The sequence below is a fragment of the Syngnathus leptorhynchus genome, chromosome 7 (assembly GCF_054491065.1).
Source record: "Syngnathus leptorhynchus isolate UIUO chromosome 7, UIUO_Slep, whole genome shotgun sequence".
Lineage (NCBI taxonomy): Eukaryota > Metazoa > Chordata > Actinopteri > Syngnathiformes > Syngnathidae > Syngnathus > Syngnathus leptorhynchus.
In genome coordinates this window covers 10,053,139-10,080,325 of record NC_141201.1, presented here as the reverse complement: position 1 = coordinate 10,080,325, position 27,187 = coordinate 10,053,139, and the positions used below count along the sequence as shown (strand labels likewise).

The 27,187-nt window shown below is 40.6% G+C and overlaps 1 protein-coding gene across 7 annotated transcripts in view; it reads right to left on the bottom strand.

The window, feature by feature from the left end:
* Positions 1-14,088, bottom strand: part of LOC147054688 (uncharacterized) — a 46,256-nt gene extending 32,168 nt beyond the window's left edge. For 4 of the 7 annotated variants that reach the window (XR_015066678.1, XR_015066681.1, XR_015066677.1 and 1 more), the window contains exons 1-4: positions 13,634-14,088; positions 11,468-11,547; positions 8,739-8,842; positions 6,034-6,066 (exon numbers count right to left, since the gene is read on the bottom strand). Coding sequence is in view for 2 of the 7 variants with exons in the window: in XM_085916425.1 (XP_085772551.1) it covers positions 6,036-6,066; positions 8,739-8,842; positions 11,468-11,547; positions 13,634-13,856 (438 nt within the window). In the remaining 5 variants the exon portion in view is untranslated. Of the gene's footprint in view, positions 1-1,245; positions 1,935-2,850; positions 3,110-6,033; positions 6,067-8,738; positions 8,843-11,467; positions 11,548-13,633 lie in introns of those variants that run through there. The other 3 variants (XR_015066679.1, XM_085916425.1, XM_085916424.1) reach the window with 3 other exon arrangements.
* Positions 14,089-27,187: the final 13,099 nt, after the last annotated feature.

Sequence of the window (27,187 nt, the reverse complement as noted above, 5' to 3'; positions counted from 1 at the left end):
GTACTCAAACTAATAAAATTCAATGTTTCCAGAAACGAGATTTTCTCCTCAAGTAAAGACTGACAACTGAACAATAGTTCAGTAAAATAAACAATAAAGTCTCCAATGGTTTTGCTGCAGCTCTGTACCGCAGACTGTTTGTAGACAGGCGGGGTAAAGGCAGGACAGCAGGGCAGCCAGTTAAGAAAAAAAAAAAAAAAAAAAAAAAAAGGTAGAGAGTGAAGGGGAGAGTCTGTTACATTAATCAGAGTTAACAGACAGCACATGTGCTTCCGTTAGCCCCACTCGAGCACGCATCACAACACACGGATCGGCACGACATGGCATGGCACAGTCAGCCAAGAGAGGCCAGAGGAGGTAACACTGGCTCAACTGTGCGTGCCTGCTTGTCTCTGCACGTTCTCTTTCTCTGCCGCTGTCCAATTTGTGCAGGAGCCCATACGCTTCTTAAAAGTGATCCTGCTTTTGTGACCTTCATTTGCAGCCGCCGCAGCCAGTTGGAATTAGACGTCATTATATCTGACTAGATGGCAACCGGCGAGGCATCGCAAACAACAGCCCTCATTTGACTTGAGCTCTTGAACGAGAAGAAAACAAATGCTCTCACGAGGAGTTTTTTTTTTTACTTTGTGGTGGATCTAATCTGCAAGCAAACTTTCAAGTTTATTGAAAGGTCTCTCTAGGATAGCGCTTGACACCATCAGTCCTACGCAGAGGCCTTTTTGTGTGCTGTGGAGCTGGAATGCTTTTTCTGTGCTTGTTCTCATCACTTCCTCGTCCTGAAATAGTCACACACACACACACACACACACACACGCACGCACGTGCAGACACCCACACGCGCACCCACCCACACACACAAATAATTCTAAAGTAAAACTAAATCAAAGGTACATCTTTGTGTGGACCCTTTTTGACAGAACAACTATATTTCAATATCTACCTACTTACCTACTGACCTACTGACCTACCTACCTACCCTACCGAAAATGAACTAAAGATCTAGGAGACAAATACAGAACACATGAGAGGCTGTATTTCTCTTCTCAACACTCACTCACTTTTACTGCAGCCAATTAATTGAAGCTTCCCAACAATATCTTTCAACTGCACTTCTCTTTGTACGTGGATGAAAACTCGTTAGATCCGTATAATTGGAGTCAGACACAACAAAAACAAGATTGTCAAAGCTGCTCACATAATTCAACTTTATTTTGTTGGAAAAACATACAAATTGTAGATCGTCAAATGCTGCAATGTTATCAAACATTTAATGATAAGCTTGTTTTTGTTTTACTTGACATATTTCACATAAATATGACACACGTGGGAAAGCAACTGCCGCTGACCTTGAAATGACCTCTGCATTATAATGTAATATCGTCACTTTAGCAGGCCCCAGACAACACCCGTGCCAATATTGCACAGTAATCCCTATGCGGTCTTTCAGTCATTACTGCAGATTATCATTCACCTGATGAAACACCCCCCACCCATCTCCCTCAAATAATCTGTCTCTGCCCTTCATTTTAGAAAAGAGGCAGGAAACATGGAGGAGGAACTGTAGAATGAAGAAGGAAGCAACTCCCATTAATACTGACTCGAGTAAAAAGAGACAACACATGTGGCAGCCTCATTCAGTGGCCTGCTGAGGTTTTACTGAGGAGGAGGATCATAAAAAAGGGAGGAGTGTGTCTGGCTAGCAGCCATCCATTATTCAAGGAGGCGAGAAGTGAGGGAGTGAAAGCGAGAGTAAAATGAGTAGTGCTCAATGGGACATGTGGTCTCTCTTGGAAGACTTTGCCATGCTCCAATTCAAAATGAATTCATGGAGGGAGGGAGAAGGAGGTCAAAAGTGGTTTTGCCCCCATTGTTGGGTAGTCAGAAGTTTGGAAGAACAAATGACTCCTCCCAACAGATGCTCATCATCCTTCCTGAAAATAAGAATGGTGGATTTGTATATGTAAATGAAGCACTCGTCACTGGTCTCTTACAGAGAAATAACTGAGCAAACAAAGTTGTTGCAAACAAAGACTGTCAATAACGTAACTCTTGTCTGCTCAATGGCATTGAAAAGAACACGTACTATTGCACATACAACACAAGGTTGCCCGTATGTAATGTGTGTTTTTTTTCCCCACTTTTAGATAATAAATAAATAAATAAATAAATAAATAAATAAATAAATATCCATGTAATTTATCCAATCCCAGATTTTGTAGACATTTATTTCCTTGAATTAATTTTACTCTTCGGTTACGATTTAATGAGAATGACTTGGGATGTTTTAATTCCAAGGAGAGAATTCTATTATTTATTTTCTGGGGCAGCGGGAATGATTAAATAGTAATTAAAATGGCAATGAATGAATCAATGTATGGAAGAAGGAATAATAAATAAAACAATTTCCGATAAAAGAAAGAAAGGCCTAAAAATTTTATATATTGTATATTGAAAACAACTAAGACAGAATACAGGAGACAGTGCGTGAATATGTTATGGCAAACAAAATGCAGCTTCTCTTCACTAATGAATGAAATGAAAGGATATGGATACATGCTGTGGCGTGCTGTAGCCTTTGAGCATGTGTACACAAAAGTGCATGTAAACGCAGGCAATTTAAAGTCATTGTCTCAATTGTCCTCTTGGATTTGTCATGCGCATGTTTGCTGTGATGTGAGCAAACAGGAGTGATAGCTGTCTGAAAAAGGAAAGAGCTAAGTACACAAAAGCGACTTGCATGCGTGTCTATTTATGTGACACAGGGGAAAAGCGTCTCAGTGTGGAAAACCCTTCATTTTTGCACACAGCAGGATGTGCTTTATTCTCTTCCATTTTGCTCTCCACATGCTCACCAATCATCCTTAAAGTATACGTCTTGTCCCGTTACATTGTGTCTACTCGAACACGCACACACACACACACACACACACGGCAAAAGAGGTAGGCGTAATACCCCTCTTGTCTCTCCTCTGTTGGTTCTAGCCCGACTACCCTCTGACTGTATTTCTCTCTCAGCTGGAGGTGGACGTCTTGTTCTGTTACGCTTACTGTGTGTGTTTCAGGTCCTCTGTGGCACTTGACAGGAGAATGGGGGTAGTATCAGCACCTGGCGCAGAACAAGAGGTGCTCAGGCGCTGCTGAAAACAACTAATCCCTCAGCTACAATTGCACTGGAACACGATGCTAACAAGCTGGGAACATATCAAAAGTTGAATATTCACTATGATAAGAGCAAACTCACCTTGCTTGGAATTTTGAAGGAGGCACTTGGGGGGAAGTTTATACCATGAGATCAATAGTAAAAAAAAAAAAACAACTTGTACCACTTGGTTGAAGTTTTGACGCAATACAATAAGAGAACACTGTGAATCATATCAACACTTTTGTATGTAAATCTGCTACATAGCCCTTACAAATATCCTTGACATAATGATACCATTTTTTTAATGCACTGCCGGAAGGATCAAAAGTTATCGCAATGGTGGTTTTTGGCCTTGTTGCCTACATGCAGAGATTTCTCCAGATCCTTTGAATCTTTCGATGACTTTATGGATCGTAGAAATCCCTAAATGCCGTGCAAATATATCTTGAGAAATGTTCCGAAACTGTTGCACCATTTGTTCACACAGTTCTTGACCAAGTGGTGAACCTCAACCCATGCTTGATTGTGAACAACTTTTTGGCCTATTATGGCAACGGTCCAGACTATAATCCGCTTTCATAGGTAGAATCGAAACCCGAAGACGAAGGGTGCCTACAATACGGGAACAGATGTTTCAGTCTCAATCCTGACAGCACACGACCCTACTTTGCTGAAACCAAAGCGTATTTTACATGGCACATTAGACGTTGGCGCTGACTATGTCATGGATATAATCATCTGTTCGGGGCAATTGTCACTTTACTCTGTGTGAAAAGCTTTGGCATTTTCCATCCATCCATCTATCTTCTGTACCGCTTGTCCCCACGGGGGTCATGGGCGTGCTGAAGCCTATCCCAGCAATCATCGGGCAGTAGACGCGGGACACCCTGAACTGGTTGCCAGCCAATCGCAGGGCACACAGAGACGATCAACCATCCATACTCGCACTCACACCTAGGGGCAATTTGGAATGCTCAATCAGCCAACCATGCATGTTTTTGGGATGTGGGAGAAAACCAGAGTTCCCGGAGGAAACCCACGCAAGCACAGAGAGAACATGTAAACTCCACACAGGGAGGGCCGGCGGTGGAATCGAACCCGCACCCTCAGAACTGTACCAATGCGTCACCGAGCTGCCCGCTTTGGCATTTTATCAGATCAAATGGCTTAGTCTGAGCTGTTCATACATCATAGAACACTGGTGACCCTAAAGGGTCAATACTGGATTGATGGGGGAGACACGATAAATGCCAGGGTCACAAGTTAGTTGGTGCAAATACTTGCTGGTCAACACCAATCTATTGGTTTCCTTTTGGCCCAATTTTGGAGATATCATGGAAAGTTGTGCTAAACATGATGGCAGAAGTGAAAGGCAAACAAGGGATATATTGCTTTGAACTATGCTTTTTGTGTGTGTGTCCATCTCAGCAGCCCACCATTAAACCTTGGTGCCAGTGATCTCCCAGCACACCGGGATGAACAGCACTTAAATGGGCCTGTTAGTACGCCGCCTCGTCTTTGCCTCCCACACCAACTAGCGCATGTGGAGCTGCCCACAGCTTTACACTCGCATCGCACACTGGCTCTGTTGTTTTTTGTTCTCCAACCATACCTCCCCCCTTCCCTACCCCCCACCCTAAACCTCCTCCCATAAATGACGTTGAAGTATTCTTAGTAGAGATTTAGCAGAGAACATCCTCTATTTTGTTTTGACCTATAGGAATCCAAGCCAAGTGAAGAATAGAGATGAACGGGGGTTGGGCTGGGGTTCAAATTTGACTGATTTTGCTCTTGTGAAGCTTAAACAGACCACCGCAGAGCGAAAGATGTCCATCTCAAAAATCAATAAATAACATTGAGTTCTATCCGAGTTAGCTCAATGTGAGACATAAATGGATGGTGAGACCTTGTGGGAGGAGGGAAGTGGGGACAGTCTGTGTACGGGCACATAATGAATAACGTTGGCGTGCGTTGTTCACCATCCATCAACAGGACACGATGCAAAATTAGAGCAATTTCAAGAAAAAGACAAAAGAAGTTGGAGGGGAATAAACAAAGTTGACTTAGGAGAGCTATAAATAACAGAGATGCTCGATAATGTTTTTTTGGTCCACTGATATGATAAGCGATACCCTCCTGCTTCTCCATACTGATATCACTGACCAATAGTTTTGTTTTAAAACTACACACTATAGATGTATGTACATATATATAGTTTTGGGGATATTTCATATGCTCATTTACTTGGAACAGATGACATGAGCAAAGACATAAAAATCAAACACTGCAGGTAGAATAATTTAAAATAATCATGTCATGGTGTCAAAAAAGTTATGAGTGAGGGTGAATTTTTTTTCCCCACACAATCTCCTGGGGTAGCTCTTCTTCCTGTGTAAGAACTCTGGCGCTAATTCATATTCTTAGCATATGGTGCATCATATGGGGACATGGGAGTGCCACCTGACATTGACAAGGATATAAAGCAGCACACCATCATTGCCCTTTTACGTCTGCCTACTCTATCTTAAAACAGATGGGTGCATAGTAAACCTGACAGCGTTGACTTATTGTCTTGTGTACCCGTGCAGCATAAGGAAGGAAATAAAGTGAAACAGATTCAATGAGTAATTGTATGTGCTATCGCTTGTGTTGCTTCAGTTATGTTGTGTTCAAAGGTAGTCACAAAGAATGTGTGCTGTTAAATGGATGCCACCTCTGTCTATCTATCTAGCAAAGTTTGTTTGTTTGTATGTGTACAAAAAAAGAAAAAGCCTTCAAATAAAAATATAGTTCCAAACCATGATTCTGAAATGACTGCCTACCTCTTTTATCTAATGGGGCCGTGGGTGGATGGGAGAACAATGAGGATATATCAAAAACATCCCTACCTTCATCTCCTCCTGTGCCTCCATGCAGATCTCCTGGAAACATGCAGAGAAGTAGAAATAGCAACAATGTAAACCGTTCAGTTGAAAACAAAAAGTGGCTTCTTTGTCAACACATCAAACAAGAAACCCAACTCTGAGGTAGCCAGGTAGGTATTCTCGATGTCTATATATAGTTGGCCTTATCTGTATTGTACTTCTTGGAGTAAATGATCAAAATATCATTTTATCAGTCAATCAAATGATCACAGTTCCATAAGAACGACCAGCCATCATTGTTAAGAGAAGACTCAGAAGAAGAGAAGAAAAAGTAAAGCATCTGTAAGTCAACTAGATTCAAAGTGACAAGACACCAACGCCACGATGTGAATAGTCACTTTTATCAGACTGTTTTGTACTTTTGATGTTTTGTTGTGATTAACCTTTAACTTTTGTGTCACCGGGGGGGTAAGAAATCATAAAAATGAGACGAAAAAGCTCATTGTACTTTCGTTAACTGTCATCAAGTATTAAGAAAGTATTAATATTACAACGGTATGAAAGAGTGTTCCCTGGACTTTATTAAAGGTTCTATGATAGTGACAGTTGGAGACTTTTTTTTTTGTTCTATTATTTCCTGTAGAAAAGAACTGTTGTGAAATCTAAACAAACGTGTTTGACCTTTGAAGCTGTACACTCACGTCCTCGGATTGAAGTCTTTAGATGCCGTGTCCTCCGTCCTATTGGCTCAAAATATCAAGTAAACTTTTCAGGATTTAAGGTGGGTGTTAAACTGATTAATAGCTCTTATCCTCGGAGGTTAATGTAAGGCTAAATCCCTTAGCGTGATGTGCACCATATTAAACCCATTTGATGGAGACACTGTTCAATAGATTAATCAGTCAAGCTTATGGTATTAAGCCTATAGACTATACATGATGGTGATTTCCTCTGACTAGCAGCCATACCATAATGAAGTTGCCAAGTAGTGTTTACACTCAGTTAATCGCCTGCATTGTATCGGTTGAAGACATTATGTCGCATCAGTCAGAAAACGTGGCAGGATTGTGTGAGAAGAGCAGTAATACAAGCCTAACCCAGCTTCTGTTTGGTATGTGTCTGTGCACGCTTTCAGGGTATTTATCTATCAGCTCACCATTAGTGAAGGGAAAGCATCACGCCAAGCCAACACTTGACCCCCACATTAAAGACCTCTGGCTAACTTGGGGCCAGCGGTCACTCCTATCAGATGGTCCGACTGTATGCCAGACATGAAATGCCCTCTCAGGCCATCAGAGGGAAATGGAGTGAGAGGACACGCAGGAGACAAAAACACACAGAGATAATAAGACTAAGACATCTCGCAGACACGGCAAGGATTTATTTGATATTAAAGAGTTTGTCATGTCAACAGCCACGTGTGCTTTTGCACTCACACATATAGTCAGCTCAATCAAAAAGCAGGTTTCATGCTCACGCACACTAATAGCTCCAATGCCCCCCTACTGTCTCTGGGCTCTACATTTAAACAGTAGAACAGAGATCCTCAATCAGCGGCTCACACACCACAGATAAATTAGTAACTCTCTGTGACAACGATAAGCAGGCCTATCCCTTTAGATGGACGTGGATATAAAAAGCCTGATTTTGCATGACAACTATCCCTCCCGTGACATTTTGTCCGTTTTAGCCCTGATTGAACTATTAATCACTCTAATGTGAGAGATGGCAAGCTGTTTATGAATTCATCTATTCTGCATGGGCCGCATGCCCGAGTCGTGACAGGAGAGCACACCATAGAGCATGTCAGCACAATCGAATAACCTGTGCGGAACAAACTGAATTTAGATGCAACAGCTTCAGGACACATTTGTTTTGGCAAAAAAAAAAGAAATGTTGACACAAAATGATGCCTCTTTTATGCCTTGTTAAGAAATGGTCGTAAATGTAATTACTTCACGATGAACATGGATGAGAACATTCAGCACAAACACGCACACGCTGGGACCATCCATATGGAATTAATTGTCAAATCAATCATTTATGTCTTGAGCATGAGGGATTATCAAATTTCAAATATCCTACATCTTTCAGTCATAAAATATTGTACCCTATAATACATTCAAAATAGATAGTTAGCATCCAGATTTCAGAATACAGTCGTGTAAAACAGACGTTTCATGATTTATCTGAATTATTTGAATAGTCATGGATAATCCTTGTAACTAACAAACAATCAATAGTGTGACGATTAACTACATGAGTGTTTAGAAGCAGCTCCAATCTCATTTGTTGAGATCCGCCGATTATGCTTGCATGTGTCGCTCGCTACATGCACTGTTTGGGTCGTGTGCATTTAATGTATTGTCTCAGAAGTAATGTGGAATTACGGCCAGACATTCCTGCGGGGGCTTTTAGAGGGCCAATCATCTCATGGTATTAGACGAACTACAAATGTCTTCAGACAGATTTTTTTTTTTTTTTCTGCCTTTTTGCTGTGATATCAATGCCCTCAATTCTTTGTGGCTGACCAACCCAAACCTGTGTCCAAATCTGGGTTAATGTCACCTTTTGTAACAGAAGAACGAGAGAAGGGAAAGAGCGAGCCATTTGAAATGATTTCATTCGGGTTGCATGTCATGCTATTTATGGAGCCGCCAATGAATCGTGCAGACTGGGATGCATGTTGCACACACACGCACACACACGCACACTCAAGTCTAGCCTACCTTCCGTGCTTGTTTATCTTCACCCGCAGGAGGAAGGGACAGCTGAATGTGACTGAGGGGGCGAAATGCTGCAAGTCAGGCAGACAGCAATCAGACCTCACACCCTGCCACGGTAAAGAGGGTTAAAGGGGACGACTTTGAACTCTTTTTCTCTATGTTTCTCTTGGCCCTTTGGAAACTGTAATAACATCAAATGCCCCTGCAGCAAGGGCACACAAGGAGTTGCACACAGAAGCTACTGTAGTTTTAGAAGGCATTAAAAATGGATCCTGTATCCATTTTGTACAACAACAAAAAAACCTTTTTAGTTTATTCTAACTAAATGTTGTATGGCGTGCCCTGGTACATATCTTCCATTGGTGTTACCATTATTTCGATTTAGTTCATCTATGTTTATTTGAATTCTATATTTTAATTAGAATAATAAAGTTTTATGATGACAAATATTTGACAGTGTTTTGTTTTGATCAGTCTCAAAAACAAATTAACCTAATTTAGGGAAGGTGCATCCAGTGTTTTAGGGGCACTGTGCCTGCAGGGACTTGGCATCTATTGAGTCTGTTTCCGGCACGCTATGTGGGCAAGTGTATAATGAAGCGTGTGTGTGTGTGTGAGTGTGTGTGTAGGGAGGGAGGGGAGGAGGAGGAGGAGGGGGTGACAGGGAAAAGTATCTGTGTGCATGCATGGATTTATGATGGGGGGGGTGAATATGACCCACAATTCTAATTCTTTTTTTTTTGGCATGAAATGCCTAATATTATCACGCTTGACATATTTGTGCTGGGGCTAGGCGACAGTATGTGGGACAAATCAGAGGTCGATGGCATCAAACTATCACGGGTATGTAGCGGGATCAGTTCCCTCAAAGGCTCAGACTCCTGAAGTTCTTCAAACCCGCAAATTCAAAATGAACTGCAACCCCACTCATAATTTTACTGACTTGACTGCACATTTACTATAAGAACTCCCTCATTGTCAGAGATCCAAATACAACTTTACGTCATTGTCTGTGACACAGTGACTTTCCTGTTACATTGTCTCATTGTGTTTTTGTACTTGATTGTGTTTAAGCAGCGACTCAGCAGAGCTCATGCGGTCTGCTTTCATCCTTGCTGTTCCACAATTTATATAACCCATGAGGTCAAACTCAAGCTGGTTTGGGACTTCTTTGGAATCCAAAACTATTTTTCCCATAGGAAAAAAATGGAAACTGACCAATTCAGGGTCAAATTTTAAACACCATTAAAAGTCGATTAACTGTATAGGCAATGTTTGTGAATTGTCATAGAAGTCTATAAAAGTCTAAAAATTGTCTTTTCTATACAGTTTAACAGCATTTGAGTTGTAGCTCAACATCCCTTGCTGAGGGTGGTCTATCTTTTATTGCAAAAAAAAAAAAAAAGTAGCAAAGTCCACTGGTAATACAAATGCACACTTGTGAGGCGTAACGCATGATGTCATTCTGAGGCACATTTTCCCTCAAGTTTTGTTAGAAATTCCAGATTGGGTGACCTCAGGAGCTTTCAACTGTTCAGATTTGTTGAAGGAGGCCATATGTAGCAGTTAGCATACTGAACCTTCAATATCGACCTGGGATTGCCTGGTAGCTCCAGGGTGTTTCACCCTGTGTGAACTCAGAGAATCCCTCACCCACTGTGACCCAACAAGAGAAGCAGTATACCAAATGGATGGATAGAAAATTTAAATGGCATTATATATCATATATGTTTTTTTTAAGTAGAGTATCATTTAGCGTGTCGCTGCCAAACAATAAATACTGAAGGTTTATCCATAAGACACAATTGAACCAAAAGCCAATCTACAATAAATCTCCCAAATGTTTAATCATCATCAATGAAAATGCCTCAACCCATCTGTGATTTTCTAGTGGACAACAGATGTGTTTTTGTTTTGTATTAAATATTACAGAATGTCATAATCAGCAATCTTCTTAGGGGTAGGCTTTATAGGGTTTTGGCACAATAAAAATGACCAAATGCATTGACATCTTTGCCATAAATAAATCCCAGCATTAAAATTTGGTCAAATGATGTACTGATCAAACATGGGTTACTCAAAACTTGAACAGCTCACTGGTCAAATAATTTGAAATTCAAATTCAACGTTTGTTTTCAAAAACAAAAATCATCAAAGATACAAAGCCAATGTATTTCAGGATGCAAGACCTTGAAATACAGCTGAGACCAAAAATGTGAATGCCCTGAAGGATGTGCAGTTCAAAATCCAAACAAAAATGGTTTCTTTTTCACTTTTATACTCGGCATTGTGTTTAAATCCTCCATAGTGTTCAGCAAGCTACACATCAGACCCTTCTCTCTGTTTTCATCTTCAACAATCTGTTGAGGAATCATTTTTTTCTTAATCCGAATTTTTTTTTTTTTTTTTTTTTTATTACCATAGGAAATAATCCGCTCCGAAATTTGCTGCCATGCTCTGTACAGAAAACAATTTTATTGCGCAATATGGCATCGCCTCGCTCAGTGATCAACAACCTTGTTTCTCCAACGGACCGATACTGATTCATACAAGTGCATGCTTTTCTGATCTAGAAACATTATCCACTTCAAAAAAATAGTTGGAGTGGTCTCGAGGGATATTCTATTTCACAACACAATGAGACAAATGTAGCCATTGCCCTGTGCTGATATAACTATTTTTAGAACACCTACATATCAACGAAGAGTAAAAGAAGTTTACAAGTAACTTACCTCCAGACATACTGATCTGGTCATATTGTTGGAGCAAGCTGGACTTGGGCTGATCATCACTGGCTGAACATTTACCCAACCTGCCAATAAGCACAAGACAATTATTGGCGTGCACGGTTCACCGAAAGCCGCATAGTGATTACAGATTTTAGCACGAGTTGCCTCATGCTGCCACGTGAGACTATCAGGACTTGTGGTCTGATTTTTTTCATTTATACACTTTATGAAAATCTATTTTCATGTCTGACTCGATTGGTTTGCTCAATTTGCTTGACTGCTGACAGGTTTCATGACTCTCTACACGGCTGCCTTCCTGCCCGCATGACTGCCTGTCTGTCTTTCTCTGTCTTTTTGCTTATCTGCAGGACTATTAAGTGTGCGTGTGTGTGTGTGTGTGTGTGTGTGTGTGTGTGTGTGTGTGTGTGTGTGTGTGTGTGTGTGTGTGTGTGCGCGCACTGAATGAATTTGCATGAGAGCCAGTGGGGTGACCCTGCTCTCTCACGCCAAGGCTTCTGAGGAACAAATAGGACTAGTCGGATGTCGTGACAGCACTCACATCAGTTTAAATAAGAGTGCCGTGCTGCAGCCGTGTGTGTGTGTGTGCGCGTGTGTGTGTGTGTGTTTTTGGTGAGTGCGTTAAAGCAAGCAGTCAGGCACGCATTTAGTCCAAAAAGCTTTATGAGGCTTTGTGTGTGCCTGAGTGTGCCTCTGTGTGTGTTCAACCAGTAAGCATGCAATATCTTTGGGAGGTTTGGTAAAGAGGAAGAGAGCGATATTAACAGTTTAATGAGCTCGTCGACATTGACTCCCAACACGCACACCCAAACACACACACGCAAAATGTCAGTCAAGTTAAAGCATCCAAAAGAGCAGAAGGAACAGGTTTGCTCGGTGAGACCAAGCAGCCTTTTGAATAAATGAATGCTGTCATGGGGTTAAACAGAGTTCACTTGCACATCGCTGCAATATGAATGAGCACAGACCACAACAATGACCGACACTTTTGGCTTGGTTATCTTGCCTGGGAAGTCTTTCACACATGTACTAAGAGAACATTCTGCAAATATAATTGAGTTGACTATTTTTAGGCTCTGTACTTGTCAAATAGGACACATGGGTTGGGTTCATAGCACATATAGTTGTGGTTGACATTAAAAGTTGAAAGGAACAATGGTTCATGAGAATGTGGGAGAGTCTTTTTTTTTGTTTTGTTTACAAACCTACCTTTGGGTTTCAATCTGGGCCCAGAGTTCACCCGTTCTCTCATAAAGTACTTCTTTTGTATTTGAAATTATTAAATACTCTAATCTGTCCGTAGATGTGAATGTCTTTTTGGCTGTATGTGCCCTGTGATTGACCTGTGACAAATCGAGGGCGTACTCCCTCTATGATGAGTACAAGAAAAAACACAACAGATAGATAAAAGTAACTTATGTGATTTATTCACAAAAGTTATTTTCCACTCTCCATCATAAGCAACAAGAATTCTCTGCCAATGAATTAATGTAATGCAGCATAATCATCTTTATAGGTTTTACAATATTGCGGTCCGTAAAAGTGGTGCTCCCGTGAACTCAGTCAGGTAGTCTGGAATTAGGAAGTCCACATTGCCTGTGAGTCACCATACAGCCTGAGGCACAACGACTGATAAACAACAAACAAAATGTGCGTCACAGAGGCGGGACAAGGGAAGTGGCATGCGATGGGCGCGTGCATGAATCTTACGCTGGACACATTTTACTATACGTTGACTCCCACAAGGTATTTTTGACTCGTGTCTTCCACCCTGGAGGTGTGGGGGGGAAGTATTCTTTTGGCAAGGTCACTTGCATGATACAATGTTGCCCATGCACGCATGCACACACACGGACACACGGACACAAAGCTAGCCGCCCAAAGCAGCTACAACTCACAGCCAGACAGAGAGAGGGAGGGAGGGAAGACTGTAGAGAGCGAGAGAGAGACCATGTTGTATGTGCATGGCTGGGAGTGAGCTGGCTGTGAGACATAATTATGGCAGATTAGTGAAGCCACACTGAGAACCTGAGTCGGTGCCGTCTGGACCCACAGACAATGATCTCTTGGATCACACCTCAACTCACACACACACAATATTCACTGAGACATGGTGAAGTGGAAAAACATACATATCCGGTGACTGCATACCCTTTGCTCGTAAATTCCAATATGAGTAGTATGTTTTCAGTCTGTCAGCACTCCATGAATCCCATGAGGTACCAGAAACGTCAATATGATGAATGGACGAGAGGAAACGATGACAGGACGTAATGACCGGCGCAGTAATCAAAGTTATGTTATCGACAGTCACATTCCACACAGGATGAAGGCCTGCTTTGGTGGTAAACTTGTATCTAAAAACAACTGGCATGATGTTTGTTTAAACTCAACATCAACTCAACCATAACCTTGTCAAATCTAAATACCAGCCCTGCCTATTTGATGCAACAGGACCTGTGTTGAGGCGTGCAAGTCAAGGAAATGGCCTTTTGTACTGCAAACTAAACAATGCTCTTAGGTGCTTTCTTAATTCTCCTCTCTGGGCACATTTATTGGTGCTGCTAAACAAGTCTAGCTACACACAGCTATCCAGGAGCCATGGCCATGAGCTCAAGCAGACAAAGGAAATGAAGGGGCACCACTTCCTGTGGGTGCCTGCAAGAATAAAGGCCTTGTTTGCACAGGAGCACAATAAACAAAAGTACTTGGTAATTTGATAGAAATGTGATATACAAGGTAACCGGATCTTAATATATCAATACCCTTATCCTTTTTTTGTTGATGTTAACACAATGTGAATGGACACACTTAGTTATTAACTGGAGATCGATGGTGGTCTGCTTCCAGAATGCTGTCAATTCACTTGAGTGAACCAGATGCGATATACATTAAATGCAATATAAAGTAGTAGGTATAAGTAAAGTCGTCTTTGACTTATAGCTGTTGATTAATAAACCGAGTTTTGCATTAGATAGAATGAGAGAGAGGGAGAGATAGGTAGGTAGATAGGTAGGTAGGTAGGTAGGTAGGTAGGTAGGTAGGTAGGTAGGTAGGTAGGTAGGTAGGTAGGTAGGTAGGTAGGTAGGTAGGTAGGTCAGTAGGTAGGTCAGTAGGTAGGTCAGTAGATAGATAGATATTTGATTGATGCTTAATTGTGAGTGCCAACCACTTTTAACATGTACAGATGTGGCAATAGATGATATTGATTAATTAAATAATACATATTATATTCGAAAGTGCACATATTTGTATAGTGAACTGTTAAAAAAACAACCTTTAAAATGCAGCCACGTCTTGACAGAGGAATTTAAATATTGCAGAATTTTCCAGAGTGTGTGTGCTTCTGTGCGTACGTGAGTGCGTGTGTGTGTGTGTGCATGCGTGTGTGTGTGTGTGCATGCGTGTGTGGGCAAGCAGCACTTCCAGTCTGTCATCTCAATCTGATCTTTATCACCCAGGGCTGTCTGGCTGAGGTTATCTCACCAGTGGACCACCCTGGCTGAAGCAAAGGAGTGCACCACAGCAGTGCATGTCCGCCGACACTCACTCATGTCTTTGTTTTATCTGTCATTCATCAGCATTCATTTGGCCGTCATCCCTTATGTACAATGTAGTGTACTCTTGATGATCATCTTCGTGTTTTATTTTTTACCTTTGTTTTTTTTTTTGGGCTATTTTCATTTCAAATATAACTACAATAATAACCATATTTCAAAACTAACACTGTCAATCACATGTGAACTGTATTATCTTTTCAAGTATAGAGTATTAGTTTGATTTGATGCTTTACTTGAGAAACTGATTTGGATTCACCAGCTGTCTTTTGTACCAATGCCAAGATAACTAAACTGTCCCTTGGCTGAATTACGCTTTAATCATGGCAGTAGTGTCACCCCACCCCCCCCTAAATACACTCTCAGCCAGAAAGCAAATACAAGTGTTTCCTCAAGTGTCATATTAATAGTTTGGTGTTTAGAGGATTTGTGAAATACAGTTTTTTTTCTATCATGGCAGTGAAGAGAGCAAAAAGTGGTTGCAAAACAGTAAAGTTGGAAGAATCTAATCTGTGAAATTGTATAAATTTGTATGAACCCAAGGGGAGCAGTGGCCCACTACCTACTCTGAATTCTTCCAAAAAAGTTTTATTTTATTTCATTTGGTGTGTTGTTGACAATAGGCTCACTTTCCACACAATAAGGTAGTAGCTGCACCTGCCTAATCTGCTTTTCTATTGTTTGCAAATCTAATTAACTTTGATTTTTTTTTTGTTGAAGTTTCTTCAAGGTCGCACACAGTCGCAGAAATGTTCGAAAGACACTCGTCATAGTTGTTATTTTTATTTTTTTTGTCAACGTTCACTAACATCGCAAATACTCGCAAACCTTTGCCATTCAGCGAGACCTGAACGTATATTGTCGAGTAGTGTACACCTGCTGGTGTCAAGCAAAATTGTGTAAATTTATGTAACTCCCTTCCTGCATCTTGTTAGATTGTGCACATGTAACCAATTTTGCAAATACACTGTGGAAACTAAAAATAACCTTCACATGCCAGCTTCTTTGTACAGTATGTATTTGCAAAAAACTGCAACTTTGCTTCTAAACTTTACAGCTTATGGAAACTGGCATGAGCTCACCCTCGTGAGGCCCACCCTTTGTATCAGTGTTGGCAGTTCCTTCCTCAATTCCACGCAGTGAGATAAGGACTATATGTCCAGTCGTGAAAAGAGTATGTTCCAATCTAAAAAAATAGCAGAATTACCTAATTTACAGTCCCGATTTACAGTCTTTCAGTATTTACCAAGCAAAACTATGTGAACAGAAGTGAAATAATTGTACCGAGTTACACAATGAAAAAATGTCAGAAACACATCTGACGGTGTCAGTCACACTTGAACATTATCAGCTAGCTTCAGGTATGGCTATCGTTCCATTTCACGTCCCAATCACAGCATGGGTGGCTCAACCATCCAGAGTGTTAAAAAAAAAAAAAAAAAAAAAAAAAAAAAGTTAAAGTCCGAATGATCGTCACACACACATCTAGATGGATGAGGTGAAATTTGTCCTCTGCATTTAACCCATCCCCGTGTGATTTCGATCCATCCCCTGGGGGAGAGGGAAGCAGTGAGCAGCAGCGGTGCCAGGCTCGGGAATCATTTGGTGATCAAACCCCCCAATTCCCACACGAATAAAAAGATTTGTGATTGTTACTCTTGAAAGCGTTTCACACTTACCCTCATTATTGGCTCAAACCAAATTGGAACATATTAAGGGGGAGAAATACAAATAAAATAATTCTTAACTCAGCACACAACAAAGGATAATAAGCATTTAAGTGACTGAGGAATCAAGCTCACTAATGGCAGCTTATGTTAATATGTGTGTGTAAATGGCTTACTGTTTTACTTGGTACAGATTTCTTCTCTTGACAACTCTTGCTGCTCCTTGTTCTGTAATGTGGGAAAAAAAAAGTGGTTTATCTTAGCTTAAATCTCTTCTGACCTGAAAACAAAGAACAAAAAAAGAAAAAGAAAAAGAAAAACAAAAACAACGTCTTAGTGAGCAGCTGTGTTTGGCAGTAAACATTAATTGGTGGATAAGTACAAAAAGCTTTTCAGACTGTGTCGGGAAATATGACCTCCATAGCAGTTTGCAATACAAACAGCTCCAAGCTGAGCAGGTACTCCCCCCCCCTCTTAATTTTAAGGGTCTGTTGCTTCAGTTCTGCTAGTTCTCTTTGTCCTTCATCATCTCCCGTGTTTAGGGTGTGTGTAGGATATTTAGTAGGCATCACAGCGGTGAGCCCACCAATATCCTGTAACCCCCTCCCACTCCCAGCACCTTTTGCATCCTGTAAAAGAACAGCATGTGCACGCATGCCCCCAAGGCCAGTTGCCAAGGATATGAGAGAAACAATAACGGCAACAAACACTGAGTTCAGACAAATAAAAAATCCACAATGCGTCATGAGAGTTAACAAGCGTTGGATTGAACAGAGAGAGTTGACCTACATTGTGTGTAATGTCCCCTAAATCAGCCTCTTTCCATTGATTTGTTATGCTAAAATCATTGAGCATAAATGTTTCCAATGTCAGAGGCATGAAATGGGATGTTAGGACAGATGATAAAGGGTGATTATGGACTTTTAGACAGTTGAAGAATGAATGAAACTGGTATTTTTGCCCAATACAAAGTTAAGAATGATATATCAGTAATCAATATATATTATATAAGAGAATAATGTTCAACAAAAGGTTTGTATAGTGTACATTCTCAGTCATTCATTTGAATCAAGTTGGACTGGCCAATGACCAAGCTCATTCCAGGTCAGGTATGTGATCGACTTCAATTTAGCCATTGCACTACTTACTTCCAATACAAGAAACTTTTTCTACATGCAAAAACACGGCGGTGCAATGGGTTCACCAGTTCAGATGTCAATGTTGAGGTCTTCTGAAAATCTACCCAAACCGGTATAGACTCCCATCACACACTGGAAAACAAGCTAAGGGTGAACAGAATCGTAAAGGACAAAGCAGAGAACATCCCTTCCACCGACAAGGAGCAGACTCACATCATCCTACTAATTGTGGGTATCCAAAGTGGGGCTTTGTTTAATCTGCCAAAAAATGAGACGTTTCTCCTAAACCTGATGACAAAAAACAGGATATTGGTTTTTCAGAGAAACCCAGAAGGATTTTCTTCAAACATAACCAACCGATCCCTTTCAAACCCACTAACACCCTCAGACAAACAGTGAGCAGCTTCTTCAGGCTCAGAGTCTGCTGCTCATTAGCATCTCAAGAATAAGAAACATTCTTTTAAGGACACCAAAGTCCAATTTCTGGATTGGGAGCATCGCTAATTTTAAAAAGGTGTAAATGACGCAATCCATATTTCTCCAAAGAGAGCGAGAGGTTTAAATCTTTGTGTTTGTTGAACTTTTGGTTGTGAATTCATATAAGCTAAAAGCAAATCATCCCTGATCCTCTCCAATACAAGGTGGAGTGCATGAAAAGTGAGTCACAAATTGTCAAGTATGCTACAAAAGTTTACAGGCTGACTGCACGGGGCTGGAATGCATATCTGCTGAGGCTAGTTTAGCAGTGCTGGGCTAAGCTGCATGCTGTTCTCTTAAAGGCTCTGTTCTCTACGATAATAAGAATGAATGGAGAGCAGCTGTTTGGGGTCTAAAGTCAAACATAGGAAGCCCAGTTTAGAAAAGAATGTGTTTGAAATAAATGGCGAGGAACATGCCCAAGGCCATGTCGCTAGAAAAGAAATAGTGCCTGCTGCAAAGGAACCGCAACATACTATATATGTGTTGTGTAAAAAAATGGAATTTTATGGAATACTCCAAATCCCGCAAGCTCCCTCTCGCACCCGCTTCAGTCGCTTTCATTCTACTATTTGCTGCACTATCTCAGTTTACAAATCAACATCGTGCTGCCTATGTGACCGCTGCCTCGTACCACACGAGCGGTTTGGGGGGGAAAGGAGCAGAGGGCACTGAAGGAAAAGACCGAGAAACGCAAGTGAGACAGGGGAGGGTGGGATGAGTTTCACATCAGTGCAATAAGCTTCTACACATTCCTCAGGGGCTGTGCATCCTGTTCTTTCAGCCCCTTCCAACCTCCAAGGCTCACACATCATGCCGCACGTACACACGTCTCAAACCCTCCGCCCAAAACTGTGCCCACTTTTCCTCTGGTGTACTTCCTTTGATCCATTTTTTTTTCTGCTCCGCCCAGTACGAGTGTTCTTATCACTTTGGCCATTCTGAACTCATTCATGATAAAACATATCAACATATTTGGAAAGGAAAAGTTGTATTTACACGGCCACCTTTAAAAGTCTAAAACAATATATTGTAGAACTTTTATGGACCAAGTGTTTTCCTCCTTAAGTGACATAAGCCACGTTAGGGGTCCGACCTTTACATGTTTACCACTCCCTACGATCACAGTACAAATTTGGAGGGACATAGTCCAACTAAAGAGGCTTTTGATAATAATCACAGGCTCCAAGCACTTCTTGTGCTCCCTCAAGGTTGAGGTCTGGGGACAAATCTGTCTTTACTCAGCTTTTCCTCATCCATTGCAGGCCTTTTGGAGCATACAAAGTCCAATGTCATGGCAAATTGTAACTGTCAAAGACAAACCAACTACAAGCTGTCATACATTTTCCACATGTGACATTAAAAAAATGTGTTGTTTTCCCACAGACGTACTTCAACAACTGGAAGCTGTTCTTTCTGCAGAGAATAAAACGAAGCCGTCGTACACGCAAACGTTTCTTGACGACCACAATTGAATGCGATACTCAAATGGCCGCCTATTTTCTCTTTCCCACAGAGTTACTTCCTCTATCACGTGGGAGCAGACATGTCTTGGGATAAGGGACTGACCTTTGACCCAGATCCATCATATTAATTCATATTCTGAAGGAATGTGTTGCCTTTTATGATTTAACTGGCACAAAATAAATGTGGTGTGCTTTATTAAATCTGTACATTTTCTATTGTGTTCATCCTGTTCATATGCTTATCTCTCCGCTCACCCATCACGCTAATGAGGTCAAGCACTATGGAAAATGGCTGGCTGGATGGAAACGTATGGGAAGCACTTTTCTTCTCATTATCACTGAATGGCAAGTGAGCCCACGCTGCCTCCATGGAAGTCAGGCAAATGAACCCCTACACCATCAGTGACTCATGCAGTAATGATAGCTTAATAATAATAAAATACTAAGTCAGCCCAAAGAAACAACAACAAAGAAGTCATGTGCGATAACTTCAAAATCAGTCGACTGGTTTTCCATTGCATTCTTCTAAGAGATGTGTCATGCAGAAAAGCCTCAATGTATTACGGGTAATACCAAGCAGCAAAGACAGAAGATAAAATGGTCATGCTCAAGAAGTAGGCTCATATTTAACATTTATTTTTAATGTCATTGCTCACTTGTAAATCCTCATGAATGCCACCCTTGTCTTTCTTGTTATGACTCAGTGTTATGCAAAGTTAGCTTTATCAAGATGTGACTTGCAGAAACAAAAATCACATATCACCTCATGAGGAGAAGCGTGCCTGAATATGGATGGATGGATGGATGGATATAGTTTTACGAGAGCAAAGCAGTATTTTAGTCAATGTTTTGAGTCAACCAATTTTATGAGAAAAGGCCTGATTAAAAAGAAATTATTTTTGCAAGCTCAAACTTGTACCATTACAAGTATGACGTCGGAATTACACGAGAAAATATTTGAAGATGATAACAACTATGTGAACAAATAAGTGCTGATTATCATTTTAGTTACACAAGAAAATTAGTTCACATTACTTTGTAGAGCGTGTTTCTACCTTTGACGTACTGCTTTCACAACGTCTTCTCATTGATTTACTGATGACACATGATCAACTTGTGACATTGCTTAAGTACACATGTATACTTAATACTTAATATACTTAATACTTATAGGATCAAACCGACAACATTGTGGTTGGGACCAAAAATATTATTTGGATTATCTACTTCATTAAAATGCTTTGAAATTTAATTGTATGAAACAACCGAAATAATACTGCAAAATGTTATGTTGAGTCAGATTAATTTGTTTACGATGAGTTATATAAAAGGATTTGTTTTTATTAAGATGTTCTGTTAAGTTTTCGGGTTGGCAACACACATTGTGACAGTGACAATCAGAATTGAACTCAATTTTTTTTTCTGTGAAGACACAATTCTTCTTCCAGCGATTAAAAGAGATTGTGTAGATTTCCCCAATATTGTTGCCAATTTGGACGACAGCATAAAGTCAAGCACTTGAATGACTAAGTGAAAAAAGTTACTTTGGCAGTTTCTGCTGCTCTCATGACTGAGCCCGTCGGCGGCGGAGAGAGAGAGAGAGAGAGGATCATGATGTTTTAACATGTGCTTGTTAAGCCTCAATTATTGAGTCAGGATCCACACAGCGCTGCAGCACGACTGACCTTTTCAACTCGGCACAGACGAGCAGGGTTTGCATGCATACTGGCATACATGCGCCTGCATGCACGCACGCTCCATATGGCACAATTAACCTTTTGAACTTCAGGCAGACACACAGTCTGAAGCGCGCACGCATGAACATACAGAGACGCACATGCTTAGACTTAAATATACAACGCTGCATGCTTATGTTAAAGACTGTCAAATAACCCCTTGATCGGAAACCTCCTTAAAACGCCACATGACACAAAAGCTTTGATGGGTGAGAGCGGAAGCGTCGGGACTCTCACGAAAAAGAACAGCTGCAAGCATGGGAGGGGCAAAAAAAAAGAAAAAGATCAATTGCCTCCAACTGGATATTTTAAAGATTAGGACTATTTCATCAAAGACAAACAAAGAGCAGAATGCAATAAAATTGTCATATTAGAACATTGACGACTGTAGATTTGCATTTGTAGCCTCTAACTTTTATGGTCCTTAATTAGAAAAATATATTTATTTAAAATGCATGTAAAACACACAATATAAAAGTTGTATGCTGTGCATTTTATTGGATCCGCATGCTGGCTGGTGCCCATGTGCCATACAGCATACTGATTTCTAATGAGCTGAGATCAATCGGTCATGTGAAGAAACCACACTTGTACGAATCCATTTGTTCCCCTCGCTTCTCAAAACCACCATGCACATGAGCTGTCCCAAGATGTCAAGCAGGGTAGATGTAATAAAACCATCTGCAAAAATGTTTGAGGTGGAGTGGTGACAAGTTGCCTGGTGATTCTAAAGTCCAAAACACAAAATGAGTATCAACTGACCTCAGTCTGGAGCGCCAGATCTGCTTTGTGGAGTGACAATGATTCCAAGGAAGCTAAGGTACCGGCAAGAACTAATCTGAAATCAACTGGCACTTCAGAAACTACGAGAAAATGTGGTAGTACGTTATGCTGTAACAGGCTGGAATCTCACAGTGCTCACAAAGTCCCCCCAGTTCAAAAAGGCATGTACAAAAGTGTCTTAAATTTCCCAGTTACCATCCAAATGACGGCTTGGGGAAAAGTGCAATGGTCAGACAAAACCAAAGTTGACCTACATTGACCTATTTGGCATCAACTCGACTTGTCATGTTTGAAGGAAATAATTAAATCTAAAGATAGCGCAAAAAAATGCATCTGCAAAGACAACCTTGGTCGTGGAAAGACTATGAGGTTGTTGTTTTTGAGTAAATTGAGTGTGACCTAGTCAGACTCCAGACCTCAACAAAGAGAAAAGCTTCAAGTTACCGATCAGCAGCAAATAATCTTGAAGGATTGAGTTTCAGTAAAGAGGAATTGTCCAAAATCTTTCCTGAGCTGTGAACAACTAAAAAAGTTGCATTGTTTTGCTTGCCAACAAGATTTTACGTATGTTCATCTATGGCACAGGTGTCAAACTCCAGGCCTGGGGGCCAGATACGGCCCGCCACATCATTTTATGTGGCCCGCGAAGACAAATTGTGCATCAAATCCGTGTGTCATTACTAGAATTGCAAATTGTCTTCACTTTTAATAATGTCTTTTTTTTTATATATATATTTGACAAGTTTTTACTCGTCTGATTTGAAAATGAGTTATTTGTCAGTTTATTTTGTTGCTTTTACTCAATATAATATGAGGTGCTCATATATTTATTTGGGTTGACAGTCGTCATGGCCCTCCGAAAGGAGCTATGACTACAATGCGGCCCGCGAAAAATATGATCTATGGGATCAAATAGTCATTTTACTCAGAGAAATGCACATTTCAAAACTTGCACATTGTGTTTTGATGCATTTTTGACTGCTATGCTGTCTATTTCAACAAACCAGAAAAAAAAAAAACATAAAATGTGCATTGTTAATTTCTTCAAAAATAAGCAATCTTCAAAACATATCAAAAAACTATTCCCCAACTGTTTCAGCTTCAATAAAACAAAAATCTGATCCCAGCTCTTAGTTTGATCAAACTCTGTCCTGCAGATGACACCTAACCAGTCTTCCAGTGGTCTTATGTCCCAAAGTAACCTCACCAAAACATTATCTTACAAACAATCTCATCGTGAGTTTATTTGACTAACTCCACAGTGCAGACCACTCTAAACACATTACCTCAATTTGATTAGAATCTTTCCGCCTGTTGGCCTCCTAGTAGCCCTGCTCCTCAAGTCTCTTTGTCACTCACGTCGCTCTCCCTGCCTCCTCCGCATCCCGTGAACTCCAATTATGGAAACCGGAGATGACAGTAGGGCCGGTGGAGCAGAGAGGTGACGGTGAGAGGAGCCATACAAACTGTGGAAGAATTAGATAGGCCTGCGTTTGTATCTGCACAGATAAGTGTTTGTGTGAACAAGTGAATGAGTCATTTGATCATCATTGGGAGTTCTCAAGTGTGGCACAGTGAACGTACAGGACGCAAGTGTCTATCCAGCTCAGGTTAGCTTTGACTTTGATTAGAAGATGTCGCAAGGGACAAAAGCAAGACATGGTCGTTCCTAGTCAAACTTAAAGCTTTTTGGAAATGCGTCATACAAAATCAGAATTTTTTTTCCCCCATACTTATGATTCATATCCACAATTTATTATTTTAGAAACCCACTTATACGTTTTACTTTACTTTAAAATGTTTTCAAATTTTTCTGTTGATGTTTAATGCTGTCAAAGTACATTTTAGAATATTTTGTAAGATACTTTTTTCTGATTTCCTTTTGAATGTCCTACGCAAAGTCCTAATGAAACTGCTATGCCTATAGATGTTGTCTTTGCTCATGTGAAGCACAATGAGTCGCCTTGACGTGTAAATGTAAAACAAGCACATCGGGAACCAAATGTAAATCCTGAAACCGTGTGAAAGACGTATTATGCCCCATGAGCCCAAGTCTTACGCCGCTATGCAAAAAAGTTCCCTCAGTCTCATTTGTGTTGACACAGCCCACAGTAGACAGCAATTCCATACCCTCCCACCAACGCTCCAAAAATTGCTGCTCTAAACACGGCTGTTGGTGTTAACTTTGCTTTAATTCTTGATAAATGGGGTATTTTCAAGCAAATCATGTCACACACACACACAAGACTTCTGGGAACTGTTTTCATTTGTGATAAAATGCCACAATATGTCTCCTCATTAAGGATTGTACCTACATGTACAGTTTATTTTTTGATGGAACTGATTCATTTACTTTCCGTTATTTCCTGTGGGATAAATTGCTTCCGAATCCAATCATCCCAGAACAGATTATATACGACCTTAGAGATTCTCTTCACTTTTGTTTAATAGCCTAATGTCCCAATACTTTGTCTGCAATGTCCATGTCTGTTCACTGTTAACTGTCAGGTTGCACCTGTTTGGAGATTAAAAAACAGCTGACTGGAGGGAACAAACTGGATGCCCAAGTACTCACTTTCCTATGGTTTCCTTTATTGTACTTAGAGGAAGTATTAAAAGAGCACAGGGCAAACTGAAAACATAAAAAAAATGTGTTGGAAATAATTAGGAAGTTCTTTTGAGGATGTCCAAATCGTAAAATGAATGTAATGGTCAGAGCGGACGGTTCCCTGGCTCTCGTACGAGTACAACATAAGGCTCACACATCGTACCGAGATCCTTTTTTCCGGGCTCGTTCAGAATGGGGCCTAAAGCTCAGCCCCCAAGCTGGGTCTTCAAGGTCACAATCTATGTCGCTTTTGAAGGTCGCTCAAAGTTCATGACACGGGCCTGACCATACTTGGCTGCTGCTGCTTCTCTTAAAGGCTTAGAGCTGAAATTTGAAATGATAGAGGGAAAGGAGAAAGAAGAAAAAACAGCATCTGGAATGTTCATTGGTTGCAGCTGGGCATTGTTGGAGCAGTGTGGAGGACCTGGGCTCGCATGTGTGTGAAATATGGATGCGTATGAGGAAACAGGAACTTGACATTGGGACCACTTTATTGTGTTTGCTAGTATCAATATGTGACAAGCTACTGGGGCGCCATCTGATTGAAAAATAACCTCAGTTGCTAAATATTTGAAAACCAGAGGTTGTCTATTCAATAGTTTTCAATAGTTTGGTTCTGATACTTATTGAGGTGGCATCAAAAGTTTTTTACCGTACTTTAGAAAGACGAGGAAATGGCTCCTCCAGTCAATACGGCGGTTTGCCCCTATATTGAGTATTTTAACACATTTCCTATGTTGTCAGTTTGTCACGAGGCATTTACAAGGCCACTAAATACAGAAGTACTGTTGGATATTGTCCAAGTGTCTAAAGATCATAGACAAACAACCATCCACACTCACAAATGTACTTTGTAGACTCTAATCAAAGTACAATTACGACAAAACAGAGTCCATCGAATACAGGAACACTCGATTGTGATACATTACGAAAGGTTATTTCTATTGCGTTAGTATAAAATAATTGTTTTCAGAAAACATATTAAAACCTTAAAAAAAACCAGTGCATTTGATCTCATATGTGCAGCAGACTCAGGGTCAAATGTACAATCTGGGAAAATAGTGGCAAAACTAGAAAGGCCAACGAACGTTGTTATTCTGATTGGGTCAGCGGAAGCCTTTTCTGCAGTCTGTAATCACTAAAAGTGTTTGTCGTTCTCATTTCCACGAAAAAGAACATGGAATCATTTAGATTGAAGAGAGTGATAAGCGGAGTCACAGAGTGAGATGGAAATCCATTCTAAATCCACCTGAAATGATTTGGATTAGCAGTCTTCATTCATTTAAGATGAGTATGGCACAATGGCAGATGTCAAAATCACACTTTGGCCAAAAGTATTGAGACATCTGGTCGGCAGCAACTGAACATGGAAGATAACGTGGAACACACACATACACACTTCTCAGCGCACGTATCCCTCCTTCGCTTCTTGCACATCGTCTCCTGCTTTGCTCTGCTAACCTCAACCAGCAGGTTTACAAAGAAGTGCTTTCTGTGCGCCGCCAGCAATTCCTGGAGGGCATTCAGGCAAACAAACCCAGCCAGTGCCCGCTGTATGACTCATGAGAGGCAGCTACTAAGACAGCAAGCGAGAGAGAGACACAGAGAGGCAGAGAGAGAGAGAGAGAGAGAGAGAGGGAAGGGGGTAGAATTTTTAATACGAGGGCAAAGCGGAGTTTTAAGCCGTTAAGAGCCGATGAGAGGGGGCAGGTTGGGTAGGGAGTTCGAAGGGTGAAGAGAAGGAAGGGCGGGATAAGAGATTAACAGAGGGAGGGGTGAGGCAAGAGAGACTAGGGGATGAGAGAGCAAAGGAGAGAAGGAGATGGGGGCAAACAGAGGGCAACCTGCGCAAGCTTGCATGCACACGAGAGGAGCAGACAAGCACGCAGCCCTGCGAGGAGGCACGAAGAGAGCAACATAACCCCCACCACTTCATTCCCTCATTCATATATATATATATATATATATATATATATATATATATATATATATATATATATATATATATATATATATATATATATATATATATATATATATATATATATATATATATATATATATATATATAAAATGACAAACATAATGTCAGTGAAAACCTCCAATATAGCATAAATTGTGAGTAGATTTTTAATACAGTCGCTAATTGAAATTGTCAAAATATTCCATTAAATATTGAGTTAGAAAATAAATAAAGAAACATTTAGATAAAGTACCAGTTCTAATTCCATTAAATAACCAAAACACTGGGAATGCTACCCCAGGGTCTGTA